The following is a 13,111-nucleotide window of genomic DNA, read 5'->3' as shown; positions in this document are numbered from 1 at the left end:
AAGAAGAGACTGGAACTCTTCCAGGGGCTTGTTCAGTAGCATCCTTGTGCCACTTGCGTCAGTGGACAGGGTTACCTCACGCACCCAGAGGGCTGAGGGTCGTTCCTGTGACCCACCCATTCACTGCCTAGTTTGGAGGGCTGGTGAGGGGCCCCTCCCACCTGCTCAGTCACGAGGGAGGTAACAGCGAAGGTTCCTGACTTGGGCAGGTTGGTGGTGTCCCCAGGCCACAGGTATTGCGTCCTTTTGTTCATAAAGACGCCGCGCAGGGGAGCCTGGGATCTCGTGCCACTGCCTTGCGAGATACCAGGACGTTTCTGGAGTCAGAGCTGTTCTCGTCAACTGAAAGGAGCTCGGTGTGTCCTTCCTAAAAGATAGAAGAGAAGACTACAGGTGTCCCTTTAAAAAGCCTTTTCTTCATAGGCATCAGGAAATATTTAAATAAATCTAACACAAAAGGGAAGCTCAGGGTGTCACCTGGTCCCCTTGAGATGGAAGGTAGCCTGGAAGGCATTCCTAGGTGGATAATGTCGCCTTACCTTGGAAACCTTGAAGGATACAGGAACCCTAGGTTTTTGGGACTATGGGGATTATTAAAATAGACTAAGAAACAGACACAACAATCCTCTTTCCAAAATTGGATAAAATGTTTGAAAATACATAGCCAAGCTGAGAAGTTAAGAGGTACATTCAGACACCAAAAACAGAAACACCCTTGCCCTGTCGGTGAGCTGGAACTCAGCCCTCCACCCGGGGCTGTGGGAGGGCGCGGGTGGGGCCAGGACCCAGCTCTGGGCTCCAGGAACAGCGTCTGACACCTGAGCAGGAGGCTCCCTGCGTGAGGAAGCCCGGACAGCACTGCCCTTCCCGCAACAGGGATTAGCACCTCCAAGTCAGGCCTGGGGGGAGCACGAGCCCCAGGCTGCAGGTCCAAAGAGCAAGAAGTTGGAAAATCCAGCGTGCAAATGAGATCTACCCACAAGTGCAGGAAACCGGAGCTGAAAATGCAATGTGGAAACTATTTTACAGGAACCTATGACCTTGCAAGAGTCCAAGCCCCGGGACCACAGGGAACGCCCAGGTGAGGTCACCGCTGGGGCGAAGGAGAGTAGGCACAGCCACAAAACAGAACACAGGTGTCAGAGACAGCATTCTCCTATGTGTGTGCACATACTTAAAAGATTGCATTTTCTTTAAAAAGCAACACAAAGTCCATTATGGTCCAGAACCTGCCCACAGACCCAAGTGAAAGGCTTCATATCCAAGAAGCTAAAGGTTACAGAGATGAATTTATGGAGGTGGAAAAGGAGACCCTGCTTTGCCCAAATCACAGGGGCAAAGCCACGTGTCACATTGGGGTGTCTTGTGACTTGGGCAATGCCTTCTCCATTAGCGGTCCCTTTGTGGGTGAGGACTTACACGGTTAGTTAAAGCTTAACTTCAGTTGCTTTTGAATGAAGATACATTTCTTCCTCTGGAAATTGATGTGCAGATGAATTTATAGAGCCAAATTAAGGCCTGAGAATTAAAATGTAAAACATAGTAAAGGGTAAATAGAACCATAATCAAAATATTGGAACCAAAGATGAAAGGACCCAAGGCAAGGCTATTCCCTTCCTGGGGCTCCACTTCTCATGCTGCAAATCTGAGGGGAGTCGATAGCTCCCCCCGGACAGGTCACAAGCCTGATGTGGCCACCTGAGTGGCCATTCCCCCGCTGTCCCCTCCTTAGAGAGTGGACACTGGGCAGAGTCAGGGAGGTCGATCCAGTTCAGCTGCTGACTAGCTGTGTGACCTCGAGCAAGTCACACGGCCTCTCTTAGCCTGATTTCTAGAGGCGTCGGACTAGCACTCAGTGATCCTTTCATTTCACCTTGGGATCCGCAAGGCCTTGACAACATGACTGGGACAGGGCCACAAACACAGGAAGTCAAGGGGCCAGACAAGGAGGAAGTGCTTGCCCCTCAACCAGCTATTAGGAAACCTCCAGGACTCCACAAAGGCCAAGATCGAAAACCTGGAATGTCAAAGTGATGCCATCCATGGCTGAGGCCAGAGACCAAACCATTTTAGGAAAGAACACAATTTCATTTTGTTTAATTCAATTCCTTCTCCGTGAGCACAGTTTCACCTCTGAGTGCCTACTAACTTCTCCCCGTGTCTGATTCTCCTCTGCTATTGTTTGAACGTGTCCACTTCAAAATTCATGTGTTGCCAATGTGATAGTATTAAGAGGTAAGGCCTTTAAGGGGTGATTGGGTCATGAAGCCTCCTCCCCTCATGAATAAAATCAAGGTCCTTACAAAAGTGGCCTCAGGTAGCATTCAGCTAGCTCACCCTGGCACTTTCCCACACGAGGACAGAGGCACCACAGGGGAAGCAGAGAGCAGTCCTCACCAGACAACCGAACCTGCCCATACCTTGATCTTGGACTTCCTACCCCCTAGAACTGGTAGAAAATTAATTTCTGTTCTTCATAAATTACCCAGTCTCAGGTATTTTGTTGTAGCAGCACTAAATGGACTAAGACGTCCACCTATGTTTACAAAAGTTTTTAATGAATTGATGAAGACTCAAGTCTACAGACCACTCACCCAATCCATCCAGCTTCTGAGGGATCCCCCAGCACCTCTCTTGACCAGCCAATCAGTGGAGAAACAGAATCTAGAGCCTTTTGCCCTGGAATGCCAACTGTGGTTGTCTTCTATATAGGAGAAAACAAGGAAGTTATGGAAACGTGCACGTTTCTTCCAAAACCCAAGTCATCCCAACCAATTGTAGACATCCACAGGGTCTTCCTGAGAGTCAGCATCCCTGGTGTCAGACTTTCGGGGAGGATCCTAAAAGCTGGAACAGCAGCCGGGGCCCAATTTCTGGGCCCAGCCACTATCTCTAGGATGAACCACAAGGCTCTGCCCACAGGGTTGGCCCCCAAAACTATGCTGTCTTTTTTTGTCTTTTATACAACTTCAGGGCCTTTGCCCAGATGAGGATGCCAGCCCCTCCTGCTACTTTCTTCCTCCCCCTAAATTGAATTCACCCATCCCTTCTGGAAAAGTCAATGACCCTCCAGAACACAGGAGACAGCTCCACATGTGTACACCCTGGCTCAATTTTATTTTTCCCTTTTTGTGGCTCTCTGAACCACCACCAGAGTTACATACAGTAGTAAAGTCATTTTCAAAGTTCTATCATCTACGTCTAACAACCCCTGCAGGGCAAATGGATTTCATTAATCATTGATAGACTCAAGGGGAAACACCATGGTCAACACTGGACTGATTTCCACCACCTCCATCTTTCCCCACTTCAGGAAAATACAGCTTCAACACCTGATGAGGCAAATGATAAAACATTTTTCTCATGTAAACACTGTATGCCTGGAGCCACAATCCCCGTGCTTCAGACATCATTAGCAGTATTGAAACTGCCAGGAAAGAAATCTGACTGGAACTACAACAGACCAAGGAGACCAAGCTTTGTCCACCTCGACACTGTTGGCACTTTGGATAATTCTCTGTGGTGAGTGGGGACCGTCCTGTGCACTGTGGCATGGTTAGCAGCATCCCTGCCCTCTACCCATTGGATACCCCCAAGCTGTGACACCCAGAAATGTCTCCAGACATCACCAAATGCCCTCTGGGAGGAAGGAAGTACAATCTCCCCACGGCTTAGAACCACTGGAACAAGCCAGTCTAACCGGGGATGAGAGTGGAAGCTTAGCTGGCCTCACTCCCGCAGGCCTACGCTTCGTTAAGTCTATGCTTTACACTCACATCTGCAGGAATGTTTTCTAAAGCAGGTAACATTCAGGAGGGCCAATTCTGAAGACAGTGCTACTACCAAGCAAATCATCTTTTTGACCTAACCCTCCAAATCCTCAAGTTTAACAGTTATGAAATACGCTACGCAGTCAACATCTTAGTGAAAATTCAGTTGTATGTCTAACTTTGTGCTTAAGACACAGGAGTGGCAGCACAGAGGGTTGGGCCTCATTTTATGGTGTGGTTTAGTGATTTGTTGTTTCCCAGAGGTTGTTCCTTAGGGTCCAAAGACCATTTCTCAGAGCATTCCTTTTGGGATCAAACTATGTTTACTTAACTTTTAAAGTACTCTGTGGCTGCCCAGAACCCTCAGGATGACAAACTGAGATGGGACAGTTGGTTGGTATTTAACGGAGATTTTTCTACCGCTATGAGGAAATAGAGGTTCCAACATTTCAATTCCTCATCTTCTGAATTCTTTTCATTCTTACAATGATGACCTTGGGGCAGAGTTTTACGCCCAACAGTGAAACAGAAAAGAGGAACAGAATTGCGTCTCTGGTTCCCATCACAAGCAATGTCAGATACAACCCTGCAAGACAAATTTTGACCACGGTCAGATGACTTCATTAGAAAATCAAAATTCGAGACTCAAAGCAGTAGGAACCACGAAAAAGAATCAACCATTTGCCAAAAGCAACATCTGTCTGGATCAAACAAGCTTATACCGATGAACTGAAACTTGATGGAGAAAACTTACCGTGCAGACTAAGAAAAATCATCTTGTTAAAAATAGAAGTGTTTACATTTTTAATTACCTTGATCTGAATTCTTCTCTCCAAAGAAATCTACATTATTCAATTCTGAGTGGCCTTAATATAGATGAAAGAAATCTTAAGTTGACCTGTTTTCCTGGTTAGCTGCTTTATAGAACTGGGTGATCCATCCTTTAGTAATCCTTTACAAAATGGCCTATTTGACTGCTTAAGAAGCTATCCCACTCTGCAGTCCTATAAAATGACCTTAATAGCCCATTCACGGTTCATTGGAAGTACTGACCAAACTTCTACAATGTCACACTTTTGGCAGAGAATGTCACCCATCTCTTGATTCCAGGATAGCACGTTCTTACCACCATGTGGCTCCCCGCACCCCACCACAGAGAAAAAGCCTCCCCAACATGTAAAGAAGGTCCCATCCATGACAAGAAGCCCACACTGACACCACACTGGCATTAAGGTTTTTTATGGTCTCTCCAGAAAAGAATAGGTCATTGCACTAAAGCAAACGTGTTTTAGATCATTGCTTTATTTCACTATTTGTTCAACAACAAAGTTCATTCCTCTCAAGGTGGATCTTGACGTGGTGTATTTCTCTTCCTCATTCTGAATAAAAAAAGGTAATGAAGAAAAAGCCTGTACTTTTGGAGACCTAGAATCTTTATTTATGCTAATAAGCTTTTGACTGCAATTTCGTGTTACGGTGTTTCCTGCTGGCATCTTGGTGGCCAGACGGAGCTCCCCACCCTCCAGGGAAGATGGCTGTCCACAACTACCACCATTGAAACCAAAAGTAAGTGTTGAAAAATGCACCTTTTACAATAAAAAAGTAGAAACCAATTCAATTTCCTTTTTTTTTTTTTACGAATATAAAGTTTCTTGTAAATATGTACAGTCTTTTGAGCTAGTTCTATATAGCAGGAAGCATTTCACAAATGAGACACACAATATATACTTTCGGGGCTCGAGAGGCCCATTTCTCATGGAGATCCTAAATGAAATGCCAAGACTGAAAGACCAGTTTCCAGTGACCTTTTCAAATACTTGTGGACCAAGAGACAAAATCTTCAGCAAACATTCAGTCAGATCTGCCCTGGGCGTGGGAGGAGAGGGAGTATAACCCCAAAGACTCCAAGCAACACATAGAACATGACAGCAGGACATTAGCCAAGGTGGGACAACATGGAGGTTTGTAGGCGTTTCCGACAAGAAAGCACTTAGGTTAAGAGACGAGCAGGAAGGAGCCGGGATTTGGGCCGGGTTGCAGTCGGGGAAGGGATCGGAACTGTGGACACGTGGTTGAAGAAAACACGGTCACGTTCACCTGCTGCGGTGGAAACGGGTCTACCGTGCAGCCTACCTGGGATGAGCCTTGGCTACTGACGCTTGCCTGAGGGTCGTGGAGAATCCAAAGCAAGAGATGCCTCGTGGGAGATTAAAGGCAGAAATAAGGCCGCTAGTTAGCTTGCCAACTGCAAAGCCTCTAGGTTGGTTCTATACCAGTTGCCAGGAATTTCGTACTCTAATAAAGGGGAGAGAGACAGTGGGAGCCGCACTGCACCTAAGGAGGACGCCCCTACCTGGGCAGAGTTGGAAAAGTTGAGCTGCGGCTTCTTTCTCAAACTTCCTGGTCTTAGGTCTGGCCCTAGGGAAAGGCTCCTTTGGGAAGTCACAGTTTTGTGGGGTAGAACCGTGCTGGATTTTGTGTGAATACAGAGTCGTCCACCAGGGAGTCAGCAGGGAAGCGTGAAGGCCGGCGGAGATACTGAGTGGGAGGTGGTGGTTTGCTGAAATCCTTCTCTGGTCGTAAGGCTTGCGCGTTGTGTTTTTTGTTTGTTCAGTGCTACAGACTGCAGCTTGTGGTGGCCAGTGAGTTGGCAAGTCGTCAGGGGGTCTCGATTCGGTGGGATGGATGGGATGGGATCGGTACGTCGGCAGAGGAACCCGGGGGGTCAGCCAGGTGGGGAGCACATGCAGTGAACCGCCATGCAGAACTCCTGGACGGGCCTCCTCCCGGCCCCAGAGTGGGGACACCGTGCCGTCACAGACGAGGAGGTGGGCGCCCCCAGTCCCCTCCCTGGCCCCGAGACCCATTAATGCTGGGCTCAGAGCGAGTCTATTGCATGCTTTCCCGGCCAAAGCGACATGGAAGGCGGGTACAGCAGGCTGGGGATGACGCTGAGGGGCGGGGAGGGAAGCTTCGCGAGGTCCCTTGGCCCCAAGTCACTGCCTCCGAGCTGAGGCCCGACGACCTCCGTACATTCTCAGCTGGTGGGAGGGGAAGGCGTCAAGGCCAGAAAAGGCAATGAGAACGGTAAACATTAGGCTACGACATCGCCCTGGGTAGACCAGGGCCACCTATGGGCAATGGACAGGGACAAGAGTGAACCTACGTAAGCGCGGGGGACGTTCGCCAACTGGTGGGGACGCTTCTACACTACGTTTCAGTAGCAAAGACCTGATGGTGTGACCTAGCTAAAAATGACTACAACAGGAAATACATTGCTATTCAAATCTATTAAGAATTCTGTGGTCTTTAAAAAAAAAAAAAAAGAAAAGAAAAGAAAGAAAAACCAACCAATCCTAGGATCTTGAAGTGGCTAATTAGGATCCTAACCACGTTGTAGTCAGCGTCCCGGTTGGTTTCCTTGGATGAACTGGTACAGGCTCGAGCTAGGTACAAAAGTTCGTGAATGCTTTGAAAGAGTAACAAAGTGCGAAGAGATGACGGCAGGAAGGTGCCCGCGGGAGGCACCGAGCGCTGACGGCTCCCAGGAGCCTCAGCCACCTGCACCTCCTGGAGACAGGGGTGCCCATGCCGAGGTGCGTCGGGGCCCAGCTGTGCCAGAGGGTGGCTGAGCAGATGGGCGCAGTTCCATAGTGTGTTTGGTGTTTTCCTGCAGATTCAGAGGAAGGGTCGGTTTTCCTGGCTGACTTTTATACTGAAGACTGGTCCCAGACCTAGGAACAAAATAAGGAGAGGAAGGTTTTACCCATCAGAGCCCAGAAATTGCTGCGCTCACTTTGCACAATGCAAACAGGAATTTGCAGCACCTGGTCTGGCCGTGCAGGCGCTAACAGAGATGCTCTGCAGGGCAGCACCAACTCGCAGAGCTGGGGTCAGCCGGGGAGGGAAAGTCACTGAAAATCCCCAAAGCCATGTGTGTACATGCGCACATGCACATATGGTTTTACTGGTAAATCAAAAGGGGTAAGAAAAAACATTGGGATGGCTTTTCCTCCTTGCTTTACTAGCAAAGGTGCTGACAGTGAACTGCAGGTGGCGTGAGAAGGAGAAAGCCGTCCAGAAAACCAGCTCCCAGTGACAGAACGGTGGCTCTGTGCAGAGTGGGCTCCGGGAAACGGCGAGCCCGCTGGGACGGCCCTGGGCCCCGCCCTGCTCACGGAAGCCCCGGGTCTGCAGCGGGCCCGTGCGTCCCCTCCGTCACCAACCTCAAAATACCATATCATACAGATAACACACACACACGATTTAAAAATTTGAAAAAGTTCAACGTTCTTCTGGAAGGCAAGTGTTGTCACCAGTTTCTGTGTAGCCTTCCAGAAAGAAACTTATGTGTGTGTGTGTTTAAAAAAAGTAAAGCACAGAACATTCTGTATAGTGTGCTATTGTTTGTGTTTAAAACAACACAATACTCTTCGGTAGCTGTTACATTTTGAGATACAAACACACACATTCTCCTTTTTAATCACACACAGGTTATCCATTTGCTTAGGAAGCGTCTTCTTCAAGTTCATTTTCTTCCTAAACCTGCAAGTCTCAGGAGGCCTGAATGACAGGAGTGGGGTTCCCCGAGAAGCCTCAGCCCCCCGAGCCATTCCTGGCCTCTGTGACATACGTGCGGGCCTCAGAATGTTGCCTCACCTTGTTAACCTGGGACAGCGGGGTCCTCACGGCTCCCGCAGGCAGCCGGCCCCTGCTGCTGTCTTCAAACAGCCTCCCGGGGGACCGCTCCCTCCGCGTGCTGAGCATGCGGCCCGGGGACTTCTCCCGCTCCAGGGGGCGGCCGGGAGACTTGTCCCTGCGCAGCTCCGTCCGCCCCTCGCGGTAGCGGTGGGGTGTGCTTGGCTCTCGGGGGTGGCTGGGGCCTTCGGGTGGCGCCGGGCTGGAGGCCACGCGCTTGGTGATGTGCTCGTTGTACGTGGGCGGGCCTCGCTTGTTGGGGCTGCTGGTGACAAGAGAGGGAGGTCAGGAGCTGCAGAGCCACCACCCTGGGGGGCTGGCGGGAGCATTCTCCGTCTTCTCTGAACAACCCCCATGCCCCAGCTCACCACTGATGATTAGAAAAAGACTAGACCTGGAGCCCCTCAGACTTTCTGTCTGTTTGATTTTGGTAGTGAGGACAAGGAAGAGAGCAAAGATGACAACGAAAGAAAACCAAGCTTCCTGGTCTCAGTGCAGCTTTGACACACGGAGCACCTAGTGTGTGCGGGGCCCTGTGCTAATAAGCTCTTTGCCTGCATTGTCACATTGCCTTGTTAAATCGTCACAACAGCTCTCTGAGCTACGAAGCATGACGCTCACTGTGCAGGCAAGAAAACGGAGAGAGAAAGAAGTCGGGTGACTCGCCGGAGCCAGTGAGCGGTAGACCTGGGATTCCAAAAGAGATCAGTCAGATGTCATGATCCCTGTGCTACATCCTACGGACCTAGTATCTTCCAGAGCCAAGAGGGATGTCTTCACCTGGGAGTTAAGCCTGCTGAGACCCAGAAGGCAGGGACCCACGATGGCCCTCGGCGCAAGGGAGCGGTTTTGAGGAGTCCTATGTGGGTCACTGTCAGCTGCCTTGTCTGTCGCCCTCCTGAGCCTGGTGTTTGGTCACTTCTCCCTCCAGGTGGCTTTCTAAGAGTCCTTGGGGCACCTGATGCAGATACAGCTGCTCATAAAGTTGACAGTTCACAGTCGTGGCAATAAGATGACGGAGAGGTGCGAGGATCAGGCCATTAGTTAACCGAGCAGGGCACACAAAAGCAGGGTAGCCGGCTCGAAAAACGTCCCAGGCCCCAAAAGTTGATGGTTAATAACCAGACACTTGAAAACACGGGGCCTCTCTGCATGACCAACCCAACCCTCCACCCAGCCCTGGCCTGGATATTTCAGATGAAGACAGCAGCAAACCCGCGGCCCTGACCACCTCTGTGAGGACACACGATCCAGAAACAGAACTGAAATGCGGCCTCCTCAGTCAATGCCTTCTCACCCCCGGTCAGTGCAAAAAGTACTGGGGTCCTTGATATCTCAGCGTAATTGGTGCTGGGAAAAGGCAACCTACTTAAAATGGGGATGAGATTTTATAGTGAATGCTCATTGAAGACGTATTTTGATTGATTGGGGCTTTATCTTGGAAAATAAAACTTGAAATCAGGAAAATAATTTATTTTGTCCTAGATATTTTTAAAATCTAAATTATAATGCAATTGCATGCTGATTCTTAGAATGATCTAAGTATGAATCACATCATGATTTATTTTGCTCTAATTTTCTCAATAAAATTGTAGCTGACATGCTATCATATCCTTTGAATCAATGTTGGACTTTTGCAGTAAGATCCTAAAGAAGGTTCTTCAAAAATATTTGAGGGAGTCGGGCATGGTAGTGCACGCCTGTAGTCCCAGCTACTTGGGAAGTTGAGACTAGAGGATCACTTGAGACAAGGAGTTCAAGACAGCCGGGACAACATAGCAAGACCCTGCCTCTAAAAAATTAAAATAAAAAATAAAAAATTGAGAGCAGCAGTGGTTTTCCCAAAGTCCTATCTTAATCCTTGATATTTAAATCCTTCTCTTTGGAAGAGATTATTGTTTCATCAACTTATTAGGTTTTGTTCCTTCAATTACTGGTCTAACTCTTACCAGAACTTCCCCTGTCAATGTTCATAATTGAGATGAGACAGCAGCAAAGACAGAAACCCACTGAGCAAGGAGAGACTCTAGAACAGGCTTGAGGGCCAAATCCAGAAGATGCCTGTTTTTGTAAATAAAGTTTTATTGGAACACAGCCATGCCCATCTGGTTAGGCACTGTCTCTGGCTGCTTCCACCCTACAACAAGGTTGAGTAGACGAGACAGAGACCATACAGCCTGCAAAGCCAAAAGTATTTACCCTCCAGACCTTTACAGAAAAAGTTTGCCAATTCCTGCTCTGCAGCAGAACAGAGATGCTGGTGAGCGGAGGTAATTTTATCAGTGGTCAGTGCACGGGGAATGGTTTGATGTCATTCACTTGCTTCCCCGTGCGGTGCTACCTGCGGACATTCAGGCAGCAAATGCTCCAAAGGCCAGGAGCCCTGTGTGTTGTCTGTGTAGCAGCAACATCTGAGATAACTCACACTTGAAAGAACACCTTGAAATCAAGGTTTATATTCCTCTCTAGCCAAATGGCTTTGAGATACGGAAGACAAATAAAAAAATAAATTCCAAGTAGAAAACTACATTAAGCCTATTTGTAGTGGACGAGAAATGATAAAATGTGTCCACAGGGGCCCATGATAAAGCAAATGAGAGGGTGCTCGCTGCACCAGGCAAGAGGGATGGCTCAGGGAAGGCCACTCAGGACGTCAGATTAATGGCAGGAAAGGACACAGCCATCACCCTAAGTCAAGCGGGCCGTCTTCCACCTCCTTATCCATTAATGACCAATGATCTATTAATACCACATCAGTTTCATGTTTTGTGCAAAGGGTTCCATTTCCTGCTCTGCTAAACAGACCAGGCAACGAGGCCTGCAGTGCACAGCCAAGCCGCCTTCTGCATGTGACCTGCCCAAAGCAGCCAGCAACAAGAAGACAGTTCTAGAAGTCCAGAGATAACTAAACACTAACTGCTGACCTTCCAGGCGTGCTTGGCAACAGCAGGAAAGCTAACGCATTATTTCTGCCCCTTGTTCACGGGCATCAGAATCATTTTTGACCACACGATAGCCAGTCCTTACCGAGAGATCACACAGTCTAAAAGCAGAGTGCCTGGCCATCTAACTAGGCAATGGGGAGGAGAAAAACAATCTAATTACTTCAGTTTGTTTCTGGCACGACTTGGAAATTACTTAAAGAAGGTCAGCTCTTTCCGGGGGAGGCCTGTGGCCCACTGAGCAATCACTCTGGAGACAGGGTCAAACCAAAAAAGTCTGGAGCGCTTAATTATTGGCACTTCTGGTTTTTTAGCAAATTCCTGGGATTAAAACCATACTAACCAAACATTTCAGATGAATTAACTCCTATACATCAATGAAAGAAAGACTATTCATTAGGACACAGTGCCAGAATATCAAACTGATGACTGTCTTTTCCAAGATGTAAGTATTTTGTGATATTAAATGTGGTTCCTCCGCCAAACTGTGAAGCCCCTTGAAAATAAGCAAACAGAGTTTTCTTCATCTCTATATCCCCAACCCCAGAGCTCGCGTCTGGCACGTGGCAGGGGGTACTTAACAATTTACAGGATAGACAGGTATGGCTGGTAATCCCATCCCAAAAATTAAAATCCTAGGGTCGGTGAATTATTGCCCCAGGTTAAATAATCTCAGACTTTCTTTGCAGATGAAGGTTTCAAACTTCCTACACACGGAGCCGGATCTGGCTCCCAGCCCTCCGTGACAAGACGGGGCCAGGTTTACAAATGGAAGCGGCCTCCAAGGAGGAAAACTCAGCAACATCTATCAAGATTACAAATGCACGTCTGCTGTCGCCAATCGATTCCTTTTCTAGGAATGTATCCTACAGACAGATTCCTCGGCATGCAAAAATGACACACATACAAAGTCATTTACTAAAGCAACAGACTGGAAACAACCCAGACATCCATTGGTAAAGGAGCAGTTAAGTAAATTAAGGCACAGCCATGGGCAGGAACGCTATGCAGGCATTTGAATACAAATGAATGAAGAAACACTTCTTACACTAACATGGAGCAGTCGCCAAGATACACTAGGGAACAGAAGAGGATGGCCAGCCTGTTGTCACCTGGATTAAAAAGGAGAAGAACTCTTCTGGAATGTTGGAGTAAGGACCTCCAAAAACCTGTTCTTCCATAAAAGCAAAAACAACACTGGCAAAAATTGTCAAAATCAACTTTTCAGAACTTTGGAAATTAACCCTAGCCCTCTGAGTAGTCGCTCCTGAGTCAGGGTCAAACCCAAAGCATTAGGAGGACCTGGTTACCCGGCCCCTCTGGCTTTCCAGCAAGCTCCTGGGCTCAAAAGCCACACTGACCAAGCATGTTGCAAAAAAGGCCTGCAACAATTCGAAGAGTGTTTGTGCCAAAAAAAAAAAACCAGTGGAAACTCAGTAAGAACAGCAAGTTTGTGAAATATTAACCCCTCCTCTCCCGACAGCCCTCTCCCAGGTCCGTGGCAGAGTCGCAGTCAGCAGCCTCGTGACCACCAGCGATCTCACGGCCACTGGAGAGCGGAGATCAGGACTGAAGTTTCCCAGAAAATTGTCGCTATCTGACCCGCCTGGCTACTCCCTGGAAAAGACCCATTTTTTCAGGGCTTGTCTTTACTTGACCTGACACAAGACTTGCTCAGTAAGAAAAGTCCGATGCCCAGGC

The 13,111-nt window shown here is 48.3% G+C and overlaps 1 protein-coding gene and 1 long non-coding RNA gene across 2 annotated transcripts in view; both read right to left on the bottom strand.

Annotated features, from left to right (window-relative positions):
* Positions 1–31: 31 nt before the first annotated feature.
* Positions 32–4,266, bottom strand: LOC123625947. Its single transcript, XR_006730691.1, has 3 exons — positions 4,103–4,266; positions 2,595–2,704; positions 32–367 (listed from the first exon to the last, which is right to left on the bottom strand). It is a non-coding gene; the product is annotated as an uncharacterized LOC123625947 (long non-coding RNA).
* A 791-nt stretch (positions 4,267–5,057) lies between these two features.
* The window catches only part of CIT (citron rho-interacting serine/threonine kinase), a 159,415-nt gene continuing 151,361 nt past the window's right edge, over positions 5,058–13,111 (bottom strand). Inside the window, exons 47-48 of the mRNA XM_045534695.1 lie at positions 8,430–8,733; positions 5,058–7,504 (exon numbers count right to left, since the gene is read on the bottom strand). Coding sequence (XP_045390651.1) covers positions 7,481–7,504; positions 8,430–8,733 — 328 coding nt within the window. The 3' untranslated portion in view covers positions 5,058–7,480. The remainder of the gene's footprint in view (positions 7,505–8,429; positions 8,734–13,111) is intronic.

The sequence above is a fragment of the Lemur catta genome, chromosome 21, assembly GCF_020740605.2.
Source record: "Lemur catta isolate mLemCat1 chromosome 21, mLemCat1.pri, whole genome shotgun sequence".
In the NCBI taxonomy this organism is placed as follows: Eukaryota; Metazoa; Chordata; class Mammalia; order Primates; family Lemuridae; genus Lemur; species Lemur catta.
This window is presented reverse-complemented; position numbering and strand designations above follow the sequence as displayed.